The sequence below is a fragment of the Haplochromis burtoni genome, unplaced genomic scaffold (genome assembly GCF_018398535.1).
Source record: "Haplochromis burtoni strain Fernald_Lab_line unplaced genomic scaffold, NCSU_Asbu1 Contig_41, whole genome shotgun sequence".
In the NCBI taxonomy this organism is placed as follows: Eukaryota; Metazoa; Chordata; class Actinopteri; order Cichliformes; family Cichlidae; genus Haplochromis; species Haplochromis burtoni.
In genome coordinates this window covers 1,298,970-1,319,766 of record NW_024582402.1, presented here as the reverse complement: position 1 = coordinate 1,319,766, position 20,797 = coordinate 1,298,970, and the positions used below count along the sequence as shown (strand labels likewise).

The 20,797-nt window shown below is 42.4% G+C and overlaps 1 protein-coding gene across 8 annotated transcripts; it reads left to right on the top strand.

The window, feature by feature from the left end:
* The first annotated feature begins 1,053 nt into the window (after nucleotides 1–1,053).
* On the top strand, nucleotides 1,054–15,897 carry LOC102291402 (phosphatidylinositol 4-phosphate 5-kinase type-1 gamma). Of its 8 annotated transcripts, none has more exons than XM_005920553.3 (18): nucleotides 1,054–1,353; nucleotides 5,084–5,112; nucleotides 5,254–5,343; nucleotides 5,488–5,618; nucleotides 5,706–5,823; nucleotides 7,496–7,648; nucleotides 8,083–8,382; nucleotides 8,634–8,842; nucleotides 8,921–9,004; nucleotides 9,379–9,427; nucleotides 9,591–9,675; nucleotides 9,766–9,936; nucleotides 10,788–10,944; nucleotides 11,044–11,112; nucleotides 11,204–11,759; nucleotides 12,385–12,459; nucleotides 14,234–14,320; nucleotides 14,426–15,897. In XM_005920553.3, the coding sequence occupies exons 1-18, from the start codon at nucleotides 1,260–1,262 to the stop codon at nucleotides 14,426–14,428; spliced, it is 2,460 nt and encodes an 819-aa protein (XP_005920615.1). In that variant the 5' UTR covers nucleotides 1,054–1,259; the 3' UTR covers nucleotides 14,429–15,897. The 8 variants fall into 8 exon arrangements, with proteins under 8 accessions (XP_005920615.1, XP_005920616.1, XP_005920618.1 ...); XM_005920554.3 differs by having other exon boundaries at nucleotides 1,055–1,353; nucleotides 14,237–14,320; XM_005920557.3 differs by lacking the exon at nucleotides 1,054–1,353 and adding an exon at nucleotides 1,362–4,590.
* The last annotated feature ends 4,900 nt before the right edge of the window (nucleotides 15,898–20,797 follow it).

Genomic DNA, 20,797 nt, shown 5'->3' with positions numbered 1-20,797 from the left:
TGTTCACACTCCAGGAAAGGTTCTCCTCTATATTGACTCCCAGGAAGCGGAAGCTTGCCACCCTTTCTACACAGTCCCCATTTATGAATAGTGGTTGGATCTCTGCCTTTTTCCTTCTGAAATCTATTATGAGTTCTTTGGTTTTTGAAGTGTTGAGGAGGAGGTTATTGGCCTTACACCATGACGTCAGCTGCTCCACCTCGTCTCTGTACGTAGACTCGTCTCCCTTGGAAATGAGCCCCACCACTGTGGTGTCATCTGCAAATTTCACAAAGATGTTGCTGTGGTGGCGAGGAGTGCAGTCGTGTGTGTAGAGAGAGTAGAGCAGTGGACTGAGCACACAGCCCTGGGGTGAGCCAGTGCTGAGACTCAGGGCTGAGGATGTGTGATGGCCAACTCTGACTCTCTGTCTACGGCCCGAGAGGAAGCTGTTGATCCACATGCAGGTGCTGTATGGAAGCCCCAGGTCTTGTAGCTTGGCCACCAGTTTGTGTGGAAGGATGGTGTTAAAAGCTGAGCAGTAATCCACGAAGAGCATCCGCACATAGCTACCATGCTCTTCCAGGTGAGTTAATGCAGCATGGAGTGCTGTGGCTACAGCGTCTTCCGTGGACCGGTTTGCTCTGTAGGCAAACTGGTGTGGATCCAGGCTGCGGGGCAGGGCTGCTGTGATTGTGTTATTGTGGATATTTTGTTGGCCACTGGTGTCTTGTAACACAACATACATCCTCTTTATTGCATAACAGTGTAACCACTGGCATCCTTGCATCATACCAGCCCTTTAATATGCACCAATACATCCAACTCTTTATAGTTCGTGTGTTGTTTTTTTTCCTTGTGACCAAATGCAGCTTTCTGCGCCATTGTTTCAACGTCCTTATATTTACAGAAGCTTCTTACTTTTCTAAGTTTGAAGCAGCACCTTCTTACTCACACGTACAGGCCTATCGTTGCCCTCCAGTGTATCCCGGCCTGCTGTTACTTTGCTGAGAGCTGCGGGCTCACGCTGTAGTGGCACGCGCCCTACCCGGTGCGTGATAATGACGATGACGCAGAACAGCGGCAGAGATGATCGGCACCGCTGGCACTGAGCATGTCCGCGCCGCTACACTTCCACAGCGATAAAAACCTGCATCCGTGGAGTTATGTGGTGGGCATTTATAGCAATAAACATCGGACCGGGGTTCTGCATCCAGCAACATCTGGTTCCCGCTGAGGAAGGACGCGGCTGCGCATCGTGATCAGGAACCGTCCGGGAGATGGAAGCGGGAACTGCGGGAACCGGGGATGACGGCAGCCCGAGCGAGGCAGCGGCCGCTGGCCCATCTATGCAGCTTGAATTCGGGGACCCTGGTTCGTATGTTTTAGTGAAATTGTCAAACGGCCATCATTTTTGGTGGCGGTTTTTATTAATAGCCGCCGCCTATGAAAGCTGATCTAACCCGGGAAGTTGGGCATAGCTGGGCTACATCCTACCCTGCAAACAGTGCGTGGACACAGCTAGGCACAGACGAGAAAATCACACCAAAACAGATCCACAGAGTAGTAGCCCAGGGTAATCCCACTAAAGTGTGGGACTAAACAATAGATTGGTGGGTTGAATAACTCAAGATTGAAGTCACTGTGTTTTTTTAAATGCCACTGACTCACCGCAGGCTGGCACCAGCACAAGGTGCACATTAGGGATGTGTCCACACATTCCCACAAGACCAAATAAAGCTGAGCTGAGATGAAAGTTAATTTTCCCAAATGAGTACGTGGAAGTGTTTACTTGCATGGCAAACACACGACAACAGTCATTTGTATGTGCATCATCATTAACAGGCTGACAAACACACCGTGAGCTGTTGAAGCATCCATTGGTAAACGTTGTGTGCTCTCTCGGTCTCTGTCAGGTGTCATTTTATTCTCCTCCGCTTCTCTCCGTCCTCATAATTCTTGCCATCTGTCTGGTCCTCTTCCGAGCTATATCTGGAGAGTGGCTCATGTAATCTCTTGTGGAATTAAAACATAAATCACACAGTAATCTCTTAAATGCATATCATTTTCAGGCATTGCTGTGGACACCACTGCTTCACATACCACAGAGCATGCCATGGCATTTTAATTTTGTTATTTAATTTTGCAGCAAATTTCCTTTCTGTGCATGCTCAGGCGTAAGCGGTTCACAAAATATATCTGAATGCAAAGAGCTTCAAAATCTACCCCCGTGTCTAGTTTCACATTAATGTCACAGCAACAGGCCACCATTTCTTCCCCCCAGCTGATAAGGAAAAGCTATAATCCTCTTTGCCATCAAACGCACAGCCCTTAAGGCATATTTCTCTCAACACTGACACAAAATATGTCATAACAAGAATACCTCAGTGAGCTCTCAGTTACTGCACATGTCCTTTAAACTCTTTTATTACACATTCAAAGTAAATTCATCTTACAGGTGGCCTGTCACCCACATACTAATCTCAGATGACCCAGTGGGGTTTGTCCTGTTTATTGCTTGCAGCTCAGTGACACGTTATTCTAGCCTGACCCTAATCCCACAGAGACTCTTTGTGTGCACGTCCACCCCAGGATACTCCTTCTCGTTGTTTTGCCTGAGAGGCTTTGTTGCAGTACTAATCTGCAGTCTACAGGTGCATACATCCTAACAAAAGGCAGAAGTTTTTGCCCCATTGCCACTCAAAACAGTCCACTTAACCTCCCCTCAAAGAAATCATTTAATTCTTCATCATCCACTTATTTTTGTTTGTGCAATCGTGCGCACCATGTGGTAAAATAATGTTTTTTGTGTGTGTGTGCAAAAGAATTATTGAGCATTTTCGATTTTGCCTATGGTGATGTCAAGTTGTAATCAGTCAGTTTGTCTAACACATATTGGATTGATTGTAATGACCAATAATTGTTTCCGGAGGATGAACACCTTTGGTGATCCCCTCACATTTTCACTGACACTACACAGTTCACCTTTTAGGCTTTGAACTTAGTGCCTGACCAATATATTTGTGGGGCGATGGACCAGCCGATATGCTCTATTCTTCAATATATTGATCCTAGTATTTATTATATCAGAAAAATACACATTTTAAAAGTGTCACGGTCGTGGTAGTGTCCTCCAATCTCTTTGGCTGTTGCTGTGGGTTTATGGCAGGCTTTAGTTTCTCTTAAAAATATCTTCTATAGTAAATACCAACAGAACAGTGTGTACTCCAATTTTTTCTCTGTTGTCTCCCTGACACACAAAATCTTGCACTCTAAAAACAATCCCACCACAAACACTGCAAGGTGGGAACCAAAATTACTTTGCAATAGGTATGTTGAGATAAATAGTAATTAATAAACTTAATAATGAAAAACCATAAAATTGTATTATAAAACCTGATGTGTATTATAAATCAACAGCATAAGTTACACAAATGGCATGTGACCAAAAATAAATGCTAGTGGAGTAACTATGGTTACAAAGGCAAAGAAGAGAGGGAAGAAACACCGCTCATCCGTGTTATGAGTGGTTATGTTGCATAGTTTGTCCACCAGAGGGCACTTTGCACTTTCCTGTTGGTACCTGAGCTGAGCATAAACAAGTAATACACTAACAAGATTATTTTTACACTGTGTTGTCATATCATCTTAACAAGAACTCATAAGTAACTGCACATAATAAATGTTGGAGAGATCTATTTATGTTTCACGTGTTGGAAAGAAGAAAATAATTGCTGATATATTGGATTTCTAAACTGTCAAATATTGGTGTCAGTTTTAAAAATCTTTCTCTAGCTCTGGTCCTAACAATTGCCATTAAAAGATGAACTCCATTAATTGTTAGCATCCTGTAACTGTAACCTAGGAACATTGTACTCATGAGCAAACACATGCAAAACTAATGACACTCCTGGGAGCCTCAGCTGTGCATTGTCTTTAGAGCTACTCAGCAAACGCCCCACTGAGATAGTGAACAGCTGCTATTTTGCAGCAAAGAGTCGGTAAGAGGAGAATACACTTGTATTAATGGCCTTGGAGGACTGTGTGCTACCCATACTTTTGTTAAATCAAATATTCTGCATGTTAGTTTAAGTTTATGACAGTTGAGATCATACTTGCAAATTATGTGATCAGCAAACTGCTCTGTTATGATTAACTGACAGCAACATCTGCTACAGTGTCTGCTGTGTACTTTAACATGGCTTTCTCGTGCATTATCTCAGCAATGTTTTGTTAACCTTGACTCTCATACAACATGAAAGTTACCATGAAGTTGCTTCCTGCTCTCTCATCCTATTAAATACATACAAACACAGCCTAGTTGCGTCCTTCCTGCCGCTTGGAAAGATTTTTTCCTAATCCTTGCATGTGATTGGTCGGTGATGTGATCTGGACACCTCGGCCAATGGCAGCACTCAGATTAAGAAGGAAGTCAATCCAATAGAGTTTTTACCTTCTCTCTACAAATCTCACTGATCCAGGAATAGAAAACACAGACGGTATGCTGCAGCAGCCTGACTGTTGGATGTCAGTTTCACTGCATCCAGTATCTTGTTTTTCTTTCTGGATTATCAAACAATTTTTAACTTGTAGAGACTAAACTCTTCTGCGGTGAGTTTAAACACCAATTTACTTGGCAAGATTAATAAATGCTGCAGAAGTAGCATTTGAACATTTCCATTTTTAAATGAACTAAAATGAAATGACCCTGAGCCAAGGAATGTGGAACAGAATGCTAATGACAATGCTGCTATACTGGCTTTTTCAAGCTCTGCAGATAAAGTTTTTCGAGTTAAAACCTACAAAATTAAGAAAGTTTGAGCTGATGCTGCCCTGCCCCGCAGCACTATCATGTAGTGCTCATAATCTATGTTGCTACTCTGAACTAGGATCCTGAGCATCCACAGAATGAGTCTGGTTGTTTCTTTCACTTTGGGATATTTGACGTGTGCTTTCAGTCTAATTTGGGGCTAATTATTTAGCTTGATATTAAAGCTACATCTGCACACTCACTCATGCTGAGTAATGTACAGATGTGGGCACTGAGTGAGTGAAGTGTGAAGAGTTTACAGCTAAACATTTTTCTCCTTCTTTCTGTCCACAGATTCAAGCAGGAAGGCTCAAATAACAGAGGTGCCATTGTTGCTTCACATTCTACACCCTCACCTGTCTCTGGGTTTTGCATCTGCTCGATCTGTTCTCTCATCTATTTGTTGCTTGAATAGTTCATTTCATTGTAACTTTCATGGGAATAATACACATTATCTGTGACAGATGCCGTCCCCATTCGGATCAAGCCAAGGGCATGAGAAGAAGATTGGCCACAGGAGGGTCGATGCCTCTGGAGAGACGACTTACAAGAAGGTTTTTCTTTTATTGTTCTTTTTTTCTTTTTTTTTTGCCTGTTTGCCTCTTAATACTGTTTGTAGGTTTTCGTGGCATCACGATTTCAACTGTTTGCCACCCACACCTTGGTCTGTTGCTCTTTTCTTTGTTGTCCGCCTCCAGACAACCTCCTCTGCTTTGAAAGGTGCCATCCAGTTGGGTATCGGATATACTGTTGGCAACCTCAGCTCCAAGCCCGAGAGAGATGTGCTCATGCAGGACTTCTACGTGGTTGAAAGCATCTTCTTCCCCAGGTACATTCATATCAGTAAATGTGCATACAATTTCCATGAGATATTGCTTCTTATCCTCTTTCTGTTGTCGCACTTTACTCCATACAGCGAAGGCAGTAACCTCACACCAGCCCACCACTTCCCAGACTTCAGGTTTAAAACCTACGCCCCTGTGGCCTTCCGCTACTTCAGAGAGCTTTTTGGGATCCGACCGGATGATTACCTGGTGAGATACTTATTTTCTCTGATGACTCACAATGCACTCAGTGTATTTAAGTATCATCTAAATTACAGTGTAACTAAACTGTTATTCCTTTACACATGGGATGAGCAGTGAAGATTTTCATAAACTAAAGATAGCATAGCATAGCTTAGCCATCAGTCTCAATTCATCAGCTAATATCCTTCTACACATCCTAGTGGAAAATCTCATATAAAGCACATTATTTAAGTTTCATTAGCCTGCCTACAATTGTCACTGTCTCTGCAAGCCACTTTGTAACCCACCTCCAAAGTCATCCTGACTGAAATGTGTGACTTGATTCCGAGTATTTCGCTGTAATTTAACTGTTCTCTCTCAAACTATATAATCCTGCCCAAGACCTCCTATTTGTCAATATTTAGCTGGAATTATATTTGCATAGTAGGAACATTGTGGGAAAAGCAGTATGTCAATATCATTTCCACCAGTTATTAGACATGACGCAATATATTTTTAACTCAGATGATCATGTGACACGGCAAGGCGCCCATCATGTGTCCATCCACAATTTAAATATCAGTCCTCATCCTGGAGTATTAGTCAGAGTATATTAAAACTTACACATAATGATCTTCACCCGTGTTGTGCTCAAGGTTAAAGTAATAGTTGCTGTGCCGTGAGCACCTTTACATGTTTACAAGAATTACTCTTCTCCCTAAAGCATTGGTCAGATTTCAGTGAAACTTGCACACAATGATAACCTAATGAGTTTCCACTCAAATCATGCCCAAGGTCAAGGTCAAGATCAAGGTCACAGTTCTCAGTTGCACGACCATTCACACACTGTGCATGTGCACATGAGGTGACATAGCGTGTTCTCAGCAGCACATTTAAGCTCACACTCTACCTGTGCCAGAGGGAGATTAGCTGACTAAAGCCTTCCTTTTAAAATTCCAAGTAGTGGCAGCAGACGGTTAGAGCGGTTTGTTTTTGTGTCTGCATGTGTTTGTGCTGCCGGTGGAGGGGTGGAGTAATGAGATAATTGCATTTTGTCAGCTAAGCCATAGAAAATTGCCTTCCTATGTGAGGCAAATTAGCTACAATCAAAGGGTACGCGCTTACCTCTCAGCTCATTTCTCCAGCCTCCAACCAGAGAATTACCTCAAATACCTCAGATGTCAGATATAGTGAGAAGTTTGCTGATGCTACTGGAATGCCTCCATTAGGCTAAAGCCTAACGAGCTTTGGTAAGACATCATCCCTGCTTTCTGCACACTTTCATAAGATAAATGAATGCAACAGTAAAGATAGTAAGTTCATTTGAGTGACTAATACAGCATTAATTTGTAGTAATCTCAACAGTCTATACACACATAGTTTCTTTTTTGTGCTGATGAGTAATGTCGAGTGAGTGGGTAGATGCATTAGTCCTTTGGTTGGATGGTGGAAAGCTCTAGTGGCTCAAACATGAGCAAAGCTATGCAGCCACCCAAAAAAGACATAATGAATATTGTACGAACTTCTGACTATCTAATTATTCTGTCAAAACAGGTGACACAAGCATAATATGAAATTAATGAATTAGTTTGCTTTTGTAGCATTTGCATGTTAAAAACATGTTTCCAGAGATCGTAAAGTCAGACTGTTTGAATTGAGGTTAAATTGTACTCTGTGTCTTATCTGTGCTTCTGTCTAGTATTCTCTGTGTAATGAGCCACTGATTGAGCTGTCAAATCCAGGAGCTAGTGGCTCAATTTTCTACGTGACCCGTGATGATGAGTTTATCATCAAAACTGTGCTGCACAAAGAGGCTGAGTTTCTGCAGAAATTGCTCCCTGGATACTACATGGTAAGTATCTCATCCATTAGAATCATTTTGGGAAAGTAAAATGAATGCTTTCCATAAGTGTGATAATATGTTAGGAGTTGGAGAATGAAATCTTGCGTTGGGTTTGAACTGCACATGCCACAGAAACTTCGAGTCACCTTTATCCTCTTAATCCAAACCTCCGCGGTTGGCCCAGGTTAGCGGTGATGTCAGCAGGTGGTGGTGTTGTGATAGGTGAGAGCACGGAGTTAGGCTGGGTACTCCTTAATTGGTGAAGCACGGACACGGTGGAGAAACACAAGCATGAGCTGAGGCCTGGTGTTGAGTCACGCTGTTTCGCATGTGCATGGTACTGAAATGGGGTGGAAGCCACAGATTGCAACCAAAATGAACCACTAATGTGCCACATTTTCTTCCCTGCGCCTCTCTCCCTCCCTCTATAAATCCCTCTCCAGAACTTGAACCAGAACCCCCGGACTTTACTGCCAAAGTTTTTTGGCCTCTACTGTGTCCAGTGTGGAGGAAAGAACATCAGAGTGGTTGTGATGAACAATATTCTACCACGCTCCGTGCGCATGCACCTCAAGTTCGACTTAAAGGGCTCAACATACAAGCGGCGAGCATCCAAGAAGGAAAGAGAGAAGTCCAAACCCACTTTTAAAGACCTGGACTTTCTGAGTGATATTCCTGAAGGCCTCACACTGGACCAGGACACATACGGCGCTCTGGTCAAAACGCTGCAAAGAGACTGCCTGGTAAGAGGGCGAATAGAAAGGAGCTGGATAAACTGGTCTTTGTAAAAGTAGATTAACACTGTGCATCTAGCAGCCAAGCCAACCACACATCTTCCTGGTAGTTCATGAAAGAATTTGAGGAAAGCAGAAAAAAAAAAGCTTAAAAGGCTCTAACATTAATTCCATTCTAACATTAATTCCATACTCAAATATTCATAGTTTTCCTCAAAGATTTCATAAATATTTATTGCATTTTATGTGTTTTACATCAGGTTCTGGAGAGTTTTAAGATTATGGACTACAGTTTGCTGCTTGGGGTCCACAACAAGACCCAAGCAGAGAGAGAGCGTCAGTCTCAGGGCTCACCCATCAAAGGAGGGGATGAAAAGAGGCCCGCAGGGCAGAGATCCTTGTATTCCAGTGCCATGGAGTCAATACAGGGAGGCTCCACATGCAGGGACACTCTGGAGCAGGATGACACGTAAGACAGCACTTCAAAAAGCCTCTCCTCATCCTCACCTCAAATATGCACACAGGGTAACTTTTCTGCTCTCTTTAGTATGGGTGGCATTCCAGCTATGGGTGCTAAAGGGGAGCGCCTCCTGCTGTTCATTGGAATCATTGACATTCTGCAGTCCTACAGGTAGGTGATCAGTGTGTGCTACTTGTGAGACAGTGTGCCACTGAAGAAAACGCAACAACTAAGGCTTAGTTGGGTGCAGAAGTAGCACCGTTCTGGGAAGATTATTAAGAAAAAATGCACTGTTAATACTCAAACCCTTAGTTTTTTACTGGGAACTACTTATGTCATCAAGCATGTCATATTTTAAATAGCTGCAAAATCATTTAATAATAATATGCAGGTGGAAGGAATGAGGATCTACATAAAAGTTGATTTCTATTTTTAATTTTATTTGGGAAGATTGCTTTATGTCGGCAATATTAGCCACTGATTTAGCAGTAAACTGCTAGATATGTGCGGCACCTAATAAATAATTGAATTTTTCCATCTGGCAGGCTGATCAAGAAACTGGAGCATTCCTGGAAGTCCCTCATCCATGATGGAGTGAGTATCTTTTATGTAACTGTTATGTAATAGTTTGAATCCAAGCCCAACAGACCAGTCTAAACCATATCTTGTTTTTTGTTTTACGCATATATTAAGGATAGAAAATGTTTATATATTTTATCTTCACTCTTTCTTTATTGGGACCTGTATTCTCCCACAGGACACTGTGTCGGTTCACAGACCGAGCTTCTATGCTGAGAGGTTCTACAAGTTCTGTAGCACAGTTGTGTTCAAGAAGAGTTGCTGTGAGTTCGTGCACAGGTCGCAGTTTGTAGTGTTTCCTCTGGTCCTAATAAAGGGAACGAGTCCAAGTAATCCGTCTGCTGAATTTACAGCACTGCGATCGTCTCCATCCAAGAGAGGACGAGGGGTTCTAATGTCCAAGTCCAGTGCAGGAGCCAGCTCGACGGGGCAGCGTCCTTCACTGACTGATGACAGGCCAGAAAACTTGGACAACTTGGAGAACCTAAGAGGAGCTCGCAGTTTCCCCATGCTGGAGGACAATGGTATGACCTTTTCTAAGCTTTAATGGAAAAAAATGACTTGATAAGAACAGAGAAATATTTCCCACAGGGTGCACAAAGGTTTCCTTTAAGGGTTTTCTTTCTTTCTGGTAGAAGGGAGTTTTTCCTTCCCATTGTCGCTAAACCGCTTGCTCATTAGGGGCTTTGCCTTTACCTTACAGTCTAAAGCACCTTGACGGAACTACTGTTGTGATTTGTGTGTTAGGAAGTTCCTTAAGAAAGCTTACGTCTCCTTTGTTGTTGTTGTTGTTTTTACACCAAGTTAAAAGCTAATACAGCAACGCGATTTCTAACCTTGACACTGACGTCCTCTATTCTCTGCAGCTGAGTGCTCCTTTTCACTTTAAGTAAAATAAATCAAACATTATTGTTTATTATTAACGTGCAGTGATGAAGCAGCAGCATAGCAGCATCAGAAACAAAGTATAAGTAAAAGTAACAAATCAATACTAGATGACACAGGAAGGGAATAATATGAGGTGTGTACAACAATACCAGATGGATATTACTTCAGTAAAAAAGGGAGCATTTGTAAACTTTCTAAGACCTGTAAGAGCAAGAATGTAAGAAGACAATTAAATTTGAATTTTGCACAGGTAACTGAGTTTAAGGACCACTGCAAGCATATGGCAGAGTTCAGATATCAGAGGTTCAGAGAAGAGTGCAGTGCAGTGTCGTACACTCAGATAGATCTTTGTTCTGTGGTACAGCCTCCTGAGATGCACCTTTAATGTTAGTGTGCTGTCTGTTTCTTAAAGAATTTATGTCCTCTTCATTTTTTCATCTCTCTTGCGCACACAGCTCATGATCTCTTACTTAACTATGCCCCTCAGGGAAGGAACCGCCCTGCACCCCTCCTTCATTTGAAGATGCCACCACAGCATCTATCGCTACCACTCTGTCATCAAACAACTCCCTACCCACCACCCCATTCGATACACCTGAGCACCCTCGCTACAGGAGGCAAATGCTTTCACCAAACATTTCCAGGTGAGAATATCTGATGAATATAAAATGTTATATCTAATCTGCTCTTATGATATTGTTCTTCCACGGTCATGCTTGCTCTGTGCTTCTGTCTGCTTTCAGGTCACAAAAAGAGATAGTTGAGGTTCACGGTGAACGCCAGGACACCATAACAGTGGAGGTGGAGCTCAGGTAGATGCATATGCAGTGCAAAAATCCCAGGATGGTTTCCATTTATTCATATGTGGTATTCTAACATTGTTCTATGTCTTGGTTAATGCAGTAAAATCCCAAAGAGCACGGAGCTCACACAGATGACAGAAATCCCCACATCCAGCCATCCAGCAGCTGATCCTCTGCTTCCTGTCACTGCATCATCTATGTCATCCACTCCTCCTTCTGTTAACCCCTGCTCTCAGTATTCATCACCCAGCCTTCCTCCTTCCTTTGTGTCCTCCTCCTCCACCACCTCTCAGTGCAGCGGGTATTCATCCTCCACACTTACTTCATCAATCCGTCCGTCCACCAAGCCACTCACATCTCCTGCTTCTGCTCAGTCTTTAAGCCTTTCTTCTCCAGTCTGTCATTCTGCTGCACGATCCACAGGTCCAAACAGCTCCACCCTTCCTCCTGCATCAGCATTCACCCCCATCTGTCCGGCATCCTCTCACTCCTACTCCCACAACTCCTCTCACCACCTGCCATCGACGCCCCCCTCCTCTGTCCCTCAAAGCCCCCAGGTGTGTCAGCAGTCACCACGTACGTCGCGCAATCAGCTGTCTGTCTCCAGCAGCCACAACTCACTGGATGGGGAGGTGCAGGTTTCCGACATATACTTTGTAAGTTCCCGCATTTTCGCGCTCCAATTCTTCTGGTTCTTGTTTTGCAGAAAATATTCCACACTAGATACTAACCAGTTTAAAGGAGGTAAAACAAACCACAATGATCATACAGCTGATTTATGAGAAAATCCATTTTCAGGGAGTAAAGATGATTTTATCTGATGTTTGTCTTTGATCTGCTGGGTCTTTTGCAGTGGCCCAGTCAGGACAGCGTGGTAGAGTTATGATGGTGAGGGGGGGGAGAGGGGGCTCTATCTGTTTGCACGCACTATAGGAAATGCTCTTGCTTTTCAAAATGCTTTATTTCAACTGAAGCATGAGGCTGCCAGGAGCCACCGTCCATACTTTTTGATTGTTGCCTTTTCTGCACAGCATGATTCTTAGCTGCTGATCTGCAGTCATTCCTCCTCTCAGCTTCACTCACAGCTCTCCACAGCTTTATCCTTTGTGGGATTTTGTTTGTCTTTGCTGCATTCTTCCATTCATTCCACATTTTCTGCTTTATGTTTCTCTTCTAACTCCTTCTATATTCTCATGCATCTTATTTTTCCATATAATTTTATGCTCAGATCACTTCATTTTCATGTGTGTGTCCATGTGTGTGTGTGTGTCCATCCATCAGTATGCAGATGGCAGATATTGGGTGTACTCTCCAGTTCTTGGCCGTCGTAAGCTAAACTCTAGTTCAAGTTACAATGTAAGTCACCATCAAAGTAGTTAGCTGTGCATTAGTCCAGGTGATGTTTGTACACACTAGACTACACTGGTAGTAACTGTTCCATTGGGAAGGTTGCACACATAGCTACTTAATGATCTTTGAAGGTAAAATAAAGTCTGGTTCCTATGATTTATTTCATGCGGATGTCACAAGAAAGGGCGCTGCATATAAAACTGCATGTCATGTAGCTTGTTGGCAGTAAAGATAAGTTGGAACGTGTAGGTTTCTGGACCTCTAAATAAACGTAGTACAATAGGTAAGGATAAATGTGTGTTTGGCTGATGATTTGATTGTTGTAACAATGCTTTTTGGCAGTAAATCTTATTCCATTGGAAAGCCAGTTTTTCCCCTTAAAATGTCCCACTTTTGTAGGGCAAAAGCATGCCTATGGTTCCTAAGTCTTGACAGGGTGAGAATCTATATTGCCGTGGTAACAATGAAACATTGGACAACGAAAGTGAGGTCTCTAGATGAAGAATAAAATAAAAATACAAATAAAAAAATTTGGTGTTGATGTAAATACCAATGTTAACTGCAATTGTTAATATGTAAACATGATATTGTGTTGTATTAATGTAAACATTGTACATCAAAGTGGTATTGGATCTGATTGTCTAAAATCTAGCAGCATTCAGCGTGGTGATGGCTGAGGGATCAAAGCTGTTCCTTAGTCTGTTTTTGTCAGAATTGATCTGAAACATCTGCCTGAAGCGAGATGTTTCAGATCCATAAATGACCAAGGTGAGATGGGTCTTAAAGGATTTTATTAATGTTCTTGGGACAGTGGGAGCTGTGCAGATATGGGCTGTATCCTTCAATTTAGAGATTGCACTTGGGTTCACTCCAAATAATAATGCAGCTTAGTTTTGTGGAACATACAATCAAGTAGCTCATCCAGACCAGTAAAATGTGGCACGCTGGGGGAAGACGCCAACTGACCGTTGCAACAGGGTCCATGCTCACAGGTGCTGCTAATCAGGCACAAATCAGCCAATTGATTGTCAGCACCTGGGGTACCAGAGGCTCGAAACAAGAGTCAACAGCAGAATAAGCTGTTTGGCATTAGCAGAGAAGATTTGGCAAGTTTTTCATGGCCTCGACCCACAAATGCATTTTCCTTACAAGTGTGGCAGCAGAAACAGGATTTCCACCAGTAAATCCTTGGCAAGAAGCATTTCTTTGTTACAACAAAGAAATGAACAACCAAACACAAATGTCCTTACTTTTTGTGCTACATTTAATTGACTGTAACTTGTACTTGCTTTGTGCTTTTAGTGATGTTCAAGCTTCTTTGAACCTCTTTGAATGTAATCATCCTTTCTGAGGCATTAAATGACCATGACGCTAACATTTTAAGTTTCCATATTACATAAATTATTTGTGACTTTAAAAAGCAGCAGCGAAATAATTTACAAGCAACAAAGAGGGGAAGTAACATCTAGTTCACACAGACCTAGTTTCCCTTTTGAAATTATAGAGAAGTTGGAGAAGTCGCCCTTAAAGCTGATCTGCATGATTTGGACAGAGTGGCTATGGCTTGATCTGATGATGAGGCTTTTATTTCAGATTCTGATTTTAATATTTATACATGCATCACCTTCAGAAGCCACAACATGCAAAACTGCACATTGCAGCTTTAAACTGTTCCGGGAATAGGGATTTTCTCTGCAGAGCTCTGTTTCCCAAATCAGTTTTAAGTCCTCTGCTCTTCTTTCTTCTTGCGCTGCCCTCTGCCGGCTGTGTTTGGTAACAGCAGACTCAGGAGGATCGGAGCTGGGCGTACTCTCCTCTGCACTGCAGCTCAGAGTCCAGACGGGGCTCAGATGGGGAGAGTGAACCAGTAGGTGCACGGTTCATTCATGAGTCAAAGTTAAATCACAGAACAGACACGAGTGGACGCATTTGCTTTGCCAGCCTCTCTAATGTTAATCTTCTCGTTCTCCAGTAACTCACAGAGGAGGCAGCATCGGCGGGTGCAGCCAGAGGTCATCTGTGAGACTTTAATGATGAAACCACCAGGACGCTACGAAGAGTTCACGCTGATTGGCCAAGCTGCATGTGAGAGCTTGCTTTGCCAATAAAAACCAAAGGAGTGAACTTTTTTGGAAGTATTTAGCTGAGCTGAAGAAACAATCAAAAATCTTACAGTATTATAGGCAACATTTTAAAGCATCAGCTCCAGGACAATCTTACTGATATCAAGTGGAGGTATCACGCTGGCACTGTGAATGCTTTCAGTGTTATAAAAACGGGGCTCTCTGTGCAACAAACACAACATGATAAATTTTAGAGTTGATCCCAAAGTTTCCAGAGATACCAAACCTTCACGTGCTTATTTTCTGCCTCTTATCCAGAATCAGGTTGCCGGCTGGAGGCAGGCGAAGCAACATAGTCCAGATATCACTCTCTCCAGCTCTGGCTATGCAATATGGACATACTGTACGTGGTACTTCTTTGTTTTTGACTCTACCCGATTTTACAACTTCATGCTTTATTTGTGTGTCCATTTGTCTTTTTCACTAGAGGCATGTCAAAGCTGTGTGTAACTTTATTCCTAGCACTTTATCGGTGTACCAGTGGCTAAAGTCTTTTTATTATAATTATGTGTGTTTTATTATCTCGTCGTCAGCTGTTGGTCCAAAACACACTCAAACACAGTTGATGTTGTGGGTGTCGTGCGTGCAGTGTTCTCTCTCTTCCAGTCCACTCGACAAACTCTGATCTCACGATGAAAGCTTTGTTTACATTGCCTTACTGATTTTAACTAAGGTATAATCGTAACAGTTGTTTATTCATATTTTCTGATAATATGTAACGAACACAAACTCTTAAATCCATATGCGACTGTGAGAAACTGCATTTTATAGCAGTTTAAACAAGAAATCGGCCAAGCACTTACTCGTTTTCCATATTCAAAGAGGTCAAGAGAGGGGAAAAAATGAAAAAAGGTATTTTGTAAATTGCTGATAATCTGTGTGTGCTGTACCACATGCATCTGTGCCCTTATGTCTCTGTCTGTGCATGTGTTTGCATGCGTATAACATGTGACTGGGAAACGAATATTTTTTGTTTGTCAAAAAGTTGCTATCGCTGTTCAAGGCCATGAAAGTCCGAAGCAGCTGCACGCCTGCTGGCTACACGAGAAGAGTCGAATCGGCCGAGTCTTCAGCCACCCCAGATTAATCAAGATTTACCAAATTAAACAAAGTACGAACTGAAGCATCCAAGAAAAGGCACGCCGTACTATCCTTCTTCCACACACTGTGATGCTTGCTAAAGCAAGTTTGTCCCCCTGACTGTGTCCATAAGCAGCACTGCACCACATCACTGTATTATTTGAAGTTAACCTGCCTCGTTGTAGGTGACGGTGTTTGTAGCTGATCACTGTGTAAAATATAATTAAATTATATTGTGTAATTTGTTGTTGTTGTTTTCTAAATCACGCTCACAAACCAGTTGTCCACTAGATGGCACCAGAGTGTCTCAGAAAAGGAATTCTCAGTGCCTGAAACGTCGCACAGTGTTTCTCACCCCTTTTAGTTGAACCGTAGAATTAAATTGCATAAAGACATATACCAGAATATCAGCTGCTTATAGGTCATTTTATTGTGTTTCTAATGGATGATAAAAGGGGGGCTTGTATTTAAAGCCACGCATCCCACTCCTCCACATCACACTGACATTTCAAGGCATGCAAACATAATGATATGACATCTCGACTGCTTTTCTGGAGATTGTATTTATGTATTTATTTTCATAAATCACCAGTGGACTTACTGCTATAAATGCGGCGCCATTCGAAAGAGATAGGGCTTCAACCAAAACAGCTCACCAGAAATTTTAGCTGATAGTCTGCATAAAGTGATGCTGGTCATAGTGGTTTCTATTATAATGAACAGAGAACAGAGGAAAGACAGAGTGATGCTAATTATAAGCAATAAAAAGTACTGAGGAAATATACTGAACTACAGCACGCACTTGGGTGTAGCCTATACACAGATGGGGGACAAATTAAAGGATAAAACAGCATAAAGGTGTTTTAATAATGGTTCTCTAAATGTCTGTAACACAACTGGAGAGATGACACAGCACCCTTACAAAATATACTCAGTCATTTGGTGTTTTGATGATAGCGGTGGAGAGATCCAGAAATCTGCCAAAGTTGTTCTGGTGACTGTGAATGCTGAAGCATATGATTCACATCATTTTTACACTCGTCAAGCCACCCCTCGTGCCTCATGAATGGGAGCGTCGTCATCTCGGAAGAGACTGCTGTCACTGGAAAGAAATGTTTCGCCGCAGGATAAAGCTTATCGCTGGATTCAGCAGTCTCTCTCCTCGAAGGGGAAACGTGGACCCAAATCATGCCAGCAAAAGGGCCTCAGAGTTCAAGTTTTCCTTTAATTTGTAAGCATGTGAACACATTTGCTTTGAGGAAAAGTAAAATACAAATAAAGTGCAGAGTAAATCTAATCAAGTGTGCAGTGAATTTGCTGACTGCTGGTGCAGGTACACTTGTATTGCTGCGTGCTTGTGTGGGCCAGAGTTGCGAATGTCAGTCAGGGTGACAAGTCAGGCATGTCGGGCACTGATGGAATGTTTGATGGACAAGGATCAGCAGCCACCTGCCCAATTGTCCGAGAATGAAATTGTCCCTCTCTTGATTTTCCACTTTTTTGTCCTTCTACCTTTCAGTGCACATGCATATACACACACACAGACACACACCCTTTCCCCCCTCTCCATCCTATTTAATGCCTACTTCCTGATTTTCAGCCAAAAGGATACTCTTTAACAAACCCAGAAGTGCAACTAACTCCATATTTAAAGCCATGTTTTTGTAGCTACATTTCACAACTGTCCACTCAGGCAATCATTGAGATACTTTTTTCAAAAGAGGACAGCTGCAAGGATACACTTGCTCAACGTGTGTGTGATTGTGCCTGTTAAAAAATACCTGTCTGTTCAGACTGTGGGTTGCAGCTTTCTCAAGCACTGCTCAGCTAGGTGTGTGATTGTAGTCATTTCTTAACAGAAACCAAAGACAAAAATATATTTTAGAAAATGAAAACATGTGCCGCTATCTTAGCGAGAAGCGATTTGAGTGCCCAGAGCGATGAAATTTTGTGAAAGGTAGAACATTTTGGCTGGCTCAAATTTTTTCATACCTTAAGCAAATGCAGCCGTTTTAGAGTTAAGACCTGGTTTTAGAGCTAAAGTTAGAATAAGGTTTAAATTAAGGTTGTGGTGTGACTGGGCATTTTTTTGTAATAGTTAAACTTGCGAGTAAAAAAAGCCTCTGTGTGTGCGTTTGTGGGTGTGTGTATATATACACATTTACTGGTCACTTCATTAGGTGCACTTGTTCAGTGCCTCATTAATACAAATATCTAATGAGCCAAGTTTGAGTAAAGCGAGAAACCACTGATCTACTGGGATTTTCCCACACAACCATCTCTAGGGTTTACAGAGAATGTTCTGAAAAGAGAAAATATCCAGTGAGCGGCGCTTCTCCGTGCCAAAAAGCCTTGCTGATGCCAGAGGTCAGGGGCGAATGGCCAGATTGCTTTGAGCTGACAGGAAAGCAAGAGCAAGTTAAATAACCACTTGTTCCAACTAAGGTATGCAGAAAAGCATCTCAGTATCCACTACATGTCAAACCTTGAAGCACCTGGGCTACAGCAGCAGGAAAGTATACAGGGCACCATTCCAGTTAGGTAAGAACAGGAAGCTAAGGCATTGCTCGGCCTGACGAGTCTCAAGCTCATTCAGATGATAGGGTCAGAATTCAGCGTAAACAACACGAAAGCATGGATCCATCCTGCCTGGTATCAATGGTTCAGGCTGCTGATGGTGCTGTAATGGTTTAGGGAATATTTTCTTGGCATGCTTTGGGCCTCTTAGTGCCAACTGAGCATCATTTAAACAAAAAAAATAAAAGATACATGCTGAATCTATCGAAACGCAGGTCAGCATGATAGCCTCATCGTACTATTGTCTGTTTGTTTTCCCAGTTTTATTTTCACATGTTGAGAATCTCTGCTTTGGTTGTTACTTTGGTGAATGTGACCAACTTTTAACCACCAAACGGAGTGAAGACCAGATGTACAGAGGGGCAGACAAACTTTAAAAAAAAATATATATATATAAGTGAGAACAAATAACATAAAAAAAAAATCTGTGTAGCCAAAGTTTGATAGAACAGTGAACAGTACTTTATTCCACTTTGCCATAGAGCACCATAACAGTCAAACATGTACTGGTAAAACATTACTAATCCACAGTAACACAAGCAAGCATGTTATCCAGTTTTAATGAATATGGCATGGGTACCGTTTACTGTGCACTGATCCAGTACGTACACTGTACCACTGCTGTACATTCACCTGCAATGGAAAAAGAGTCCTCATTAAAATTCACTACATTTATCTTCTCTTCAAGTGATTATTTTACATCTTACATCACTCTCACCCCCCACTGGTTGTGGCAGATGGCTGTACCTGGTTCTGCTTCAGGTTTGCTCTTGTTAAAAGGGAGTTTGTCCTTCCCACTGTCACCAAGTGCTTTCTTGATTGGTGGGGTTTTCTTGAATCTTAAACCCCAGGTCTATATTTTTGACCATTTGTAGAAATGTGTCTTCATTAGATAAAAAATGGGCTCGCTTGATGAGCCCTAAAACGAAAAAAAAAAAAAAAAGATTCTTTAGCGTGAAATAGTTGCATCAGACCTGCATGATGTTTCCTAGCATGGAGTTTCCATGTTCTCCTAACGTCCGCTTGAGGCTGTTTTGTAAGCTCCAAAGCCAATCACATGCATATTAGATGCACTGGAAACTCTATGACTATCTTTCCTTTCCAATCTATTTCTGCTCCTCCCCTTGCTTTCTGCTCGCATGCAGGCTGGGATAGACATCAGACACCTGTGACTTTGAAAAGTAATATTATCATGGTGATGATCACAAAAAGAAGAAACAAAGAGGTTGGGGAATGAAACATAGACCATAGACGAGGAATAATAAACTAAAAATATTTCGAAATAATTCACGGATTTAAAGAAACACGGTGGAGCGGCAGCATCTGTACCTGGGGTGAATGGGCCATCACAAAGCTGAGCTTTCATCTGCAGGAAACATAAACAAATGGCTTTGTTCTTTCAAAGCAGAGAGGGGCGAAAGCCAGAACAAACAGGGTGAGTGTGCAGTGTGTGTGTGCGTCTGCACATGCACGTGAAAAGAAGAGAGAAGAAGAGGAGCAGAGAGAGAAAGCAGAGAAAGAGAGATCAAAGCAGGGGGTATGTTTTTGAATCTCTGTGTGGGAGGTGGAGCCTCACCTACCCAGAATGCCTTGCCTCACTCCTTGCAGCCCACTCAGGTTTTTAGGAGCATCACTTTTCTTTGCAGCCAGCAAATTATGATACTACCTCTTCATCAGTCATCTCCAGCTATTCTGAGAGAGTCTTGAAATGGTGACTTGATGTGAAGCCAGTCTCTGATCTGTGATGCATAACCTGTATCTCCCACTCACAGTTCAACACTGCTGACAATGGAGTGATGAAGTGCGCTGGAAGAAAAGTCTACTAAAATCCCAGCTAGAGCCTTGGTTGAATCTTACCATAGAAGATTCCCGCTAAGTTGGATCAGAGCCCATCTCCCCCTTTTCCCAGTCTCATGGCAGGGATCGAAACATCTCTTTTTAACTTGGCGTGAGAAGCTGCTAACAGATGTCTGCGCATCCACGCGGAGGGAATGCTGTGCCCTCTCACACACACATGAAAAGCCTTGAAAGACTCTCCACTGCGTTGACAGTGTCTTAAGGCAGTGTTTATCTTTGGCAGGCTGAAGAAAACAAAGCCATCGATTTCTAATCCTAATCCCCTTCTACTGCTTCTCTCCTATTGATCATCTAGCCATCCTTAATGAGATGGATGAATAAAGGGATGGAGGGCTGATGAAGGACAAAACTTTCCCTGACAGCGTGCTGCCGTGCATCGCCTCTGCCCATGTCTTCTTAATCTGTCTCTTTTGCTCGTGGGGTTCCCGTCAATTTAACGTGGTTTGCGGTGGAACATAAAACAAATCCAGCTTGGTACCTTTGTGGAGCTTTATCAGAACTAGAAGCCAGCAGAGCTGTAAAGGTTTTGCCTGTATATTAAAATGGACTAATGTGGACGAATGCACTGCACACATAGAGGCACAAAGATGCATGCAGAGCAAGATTGGATTGACCACTTATCACTTATTACATTTCTCCTCTGCCCTGCTTAAACAGAGTCAGATAAGCATTCCCCCAACTACCTGATCTTAAATCAGATATTGCTG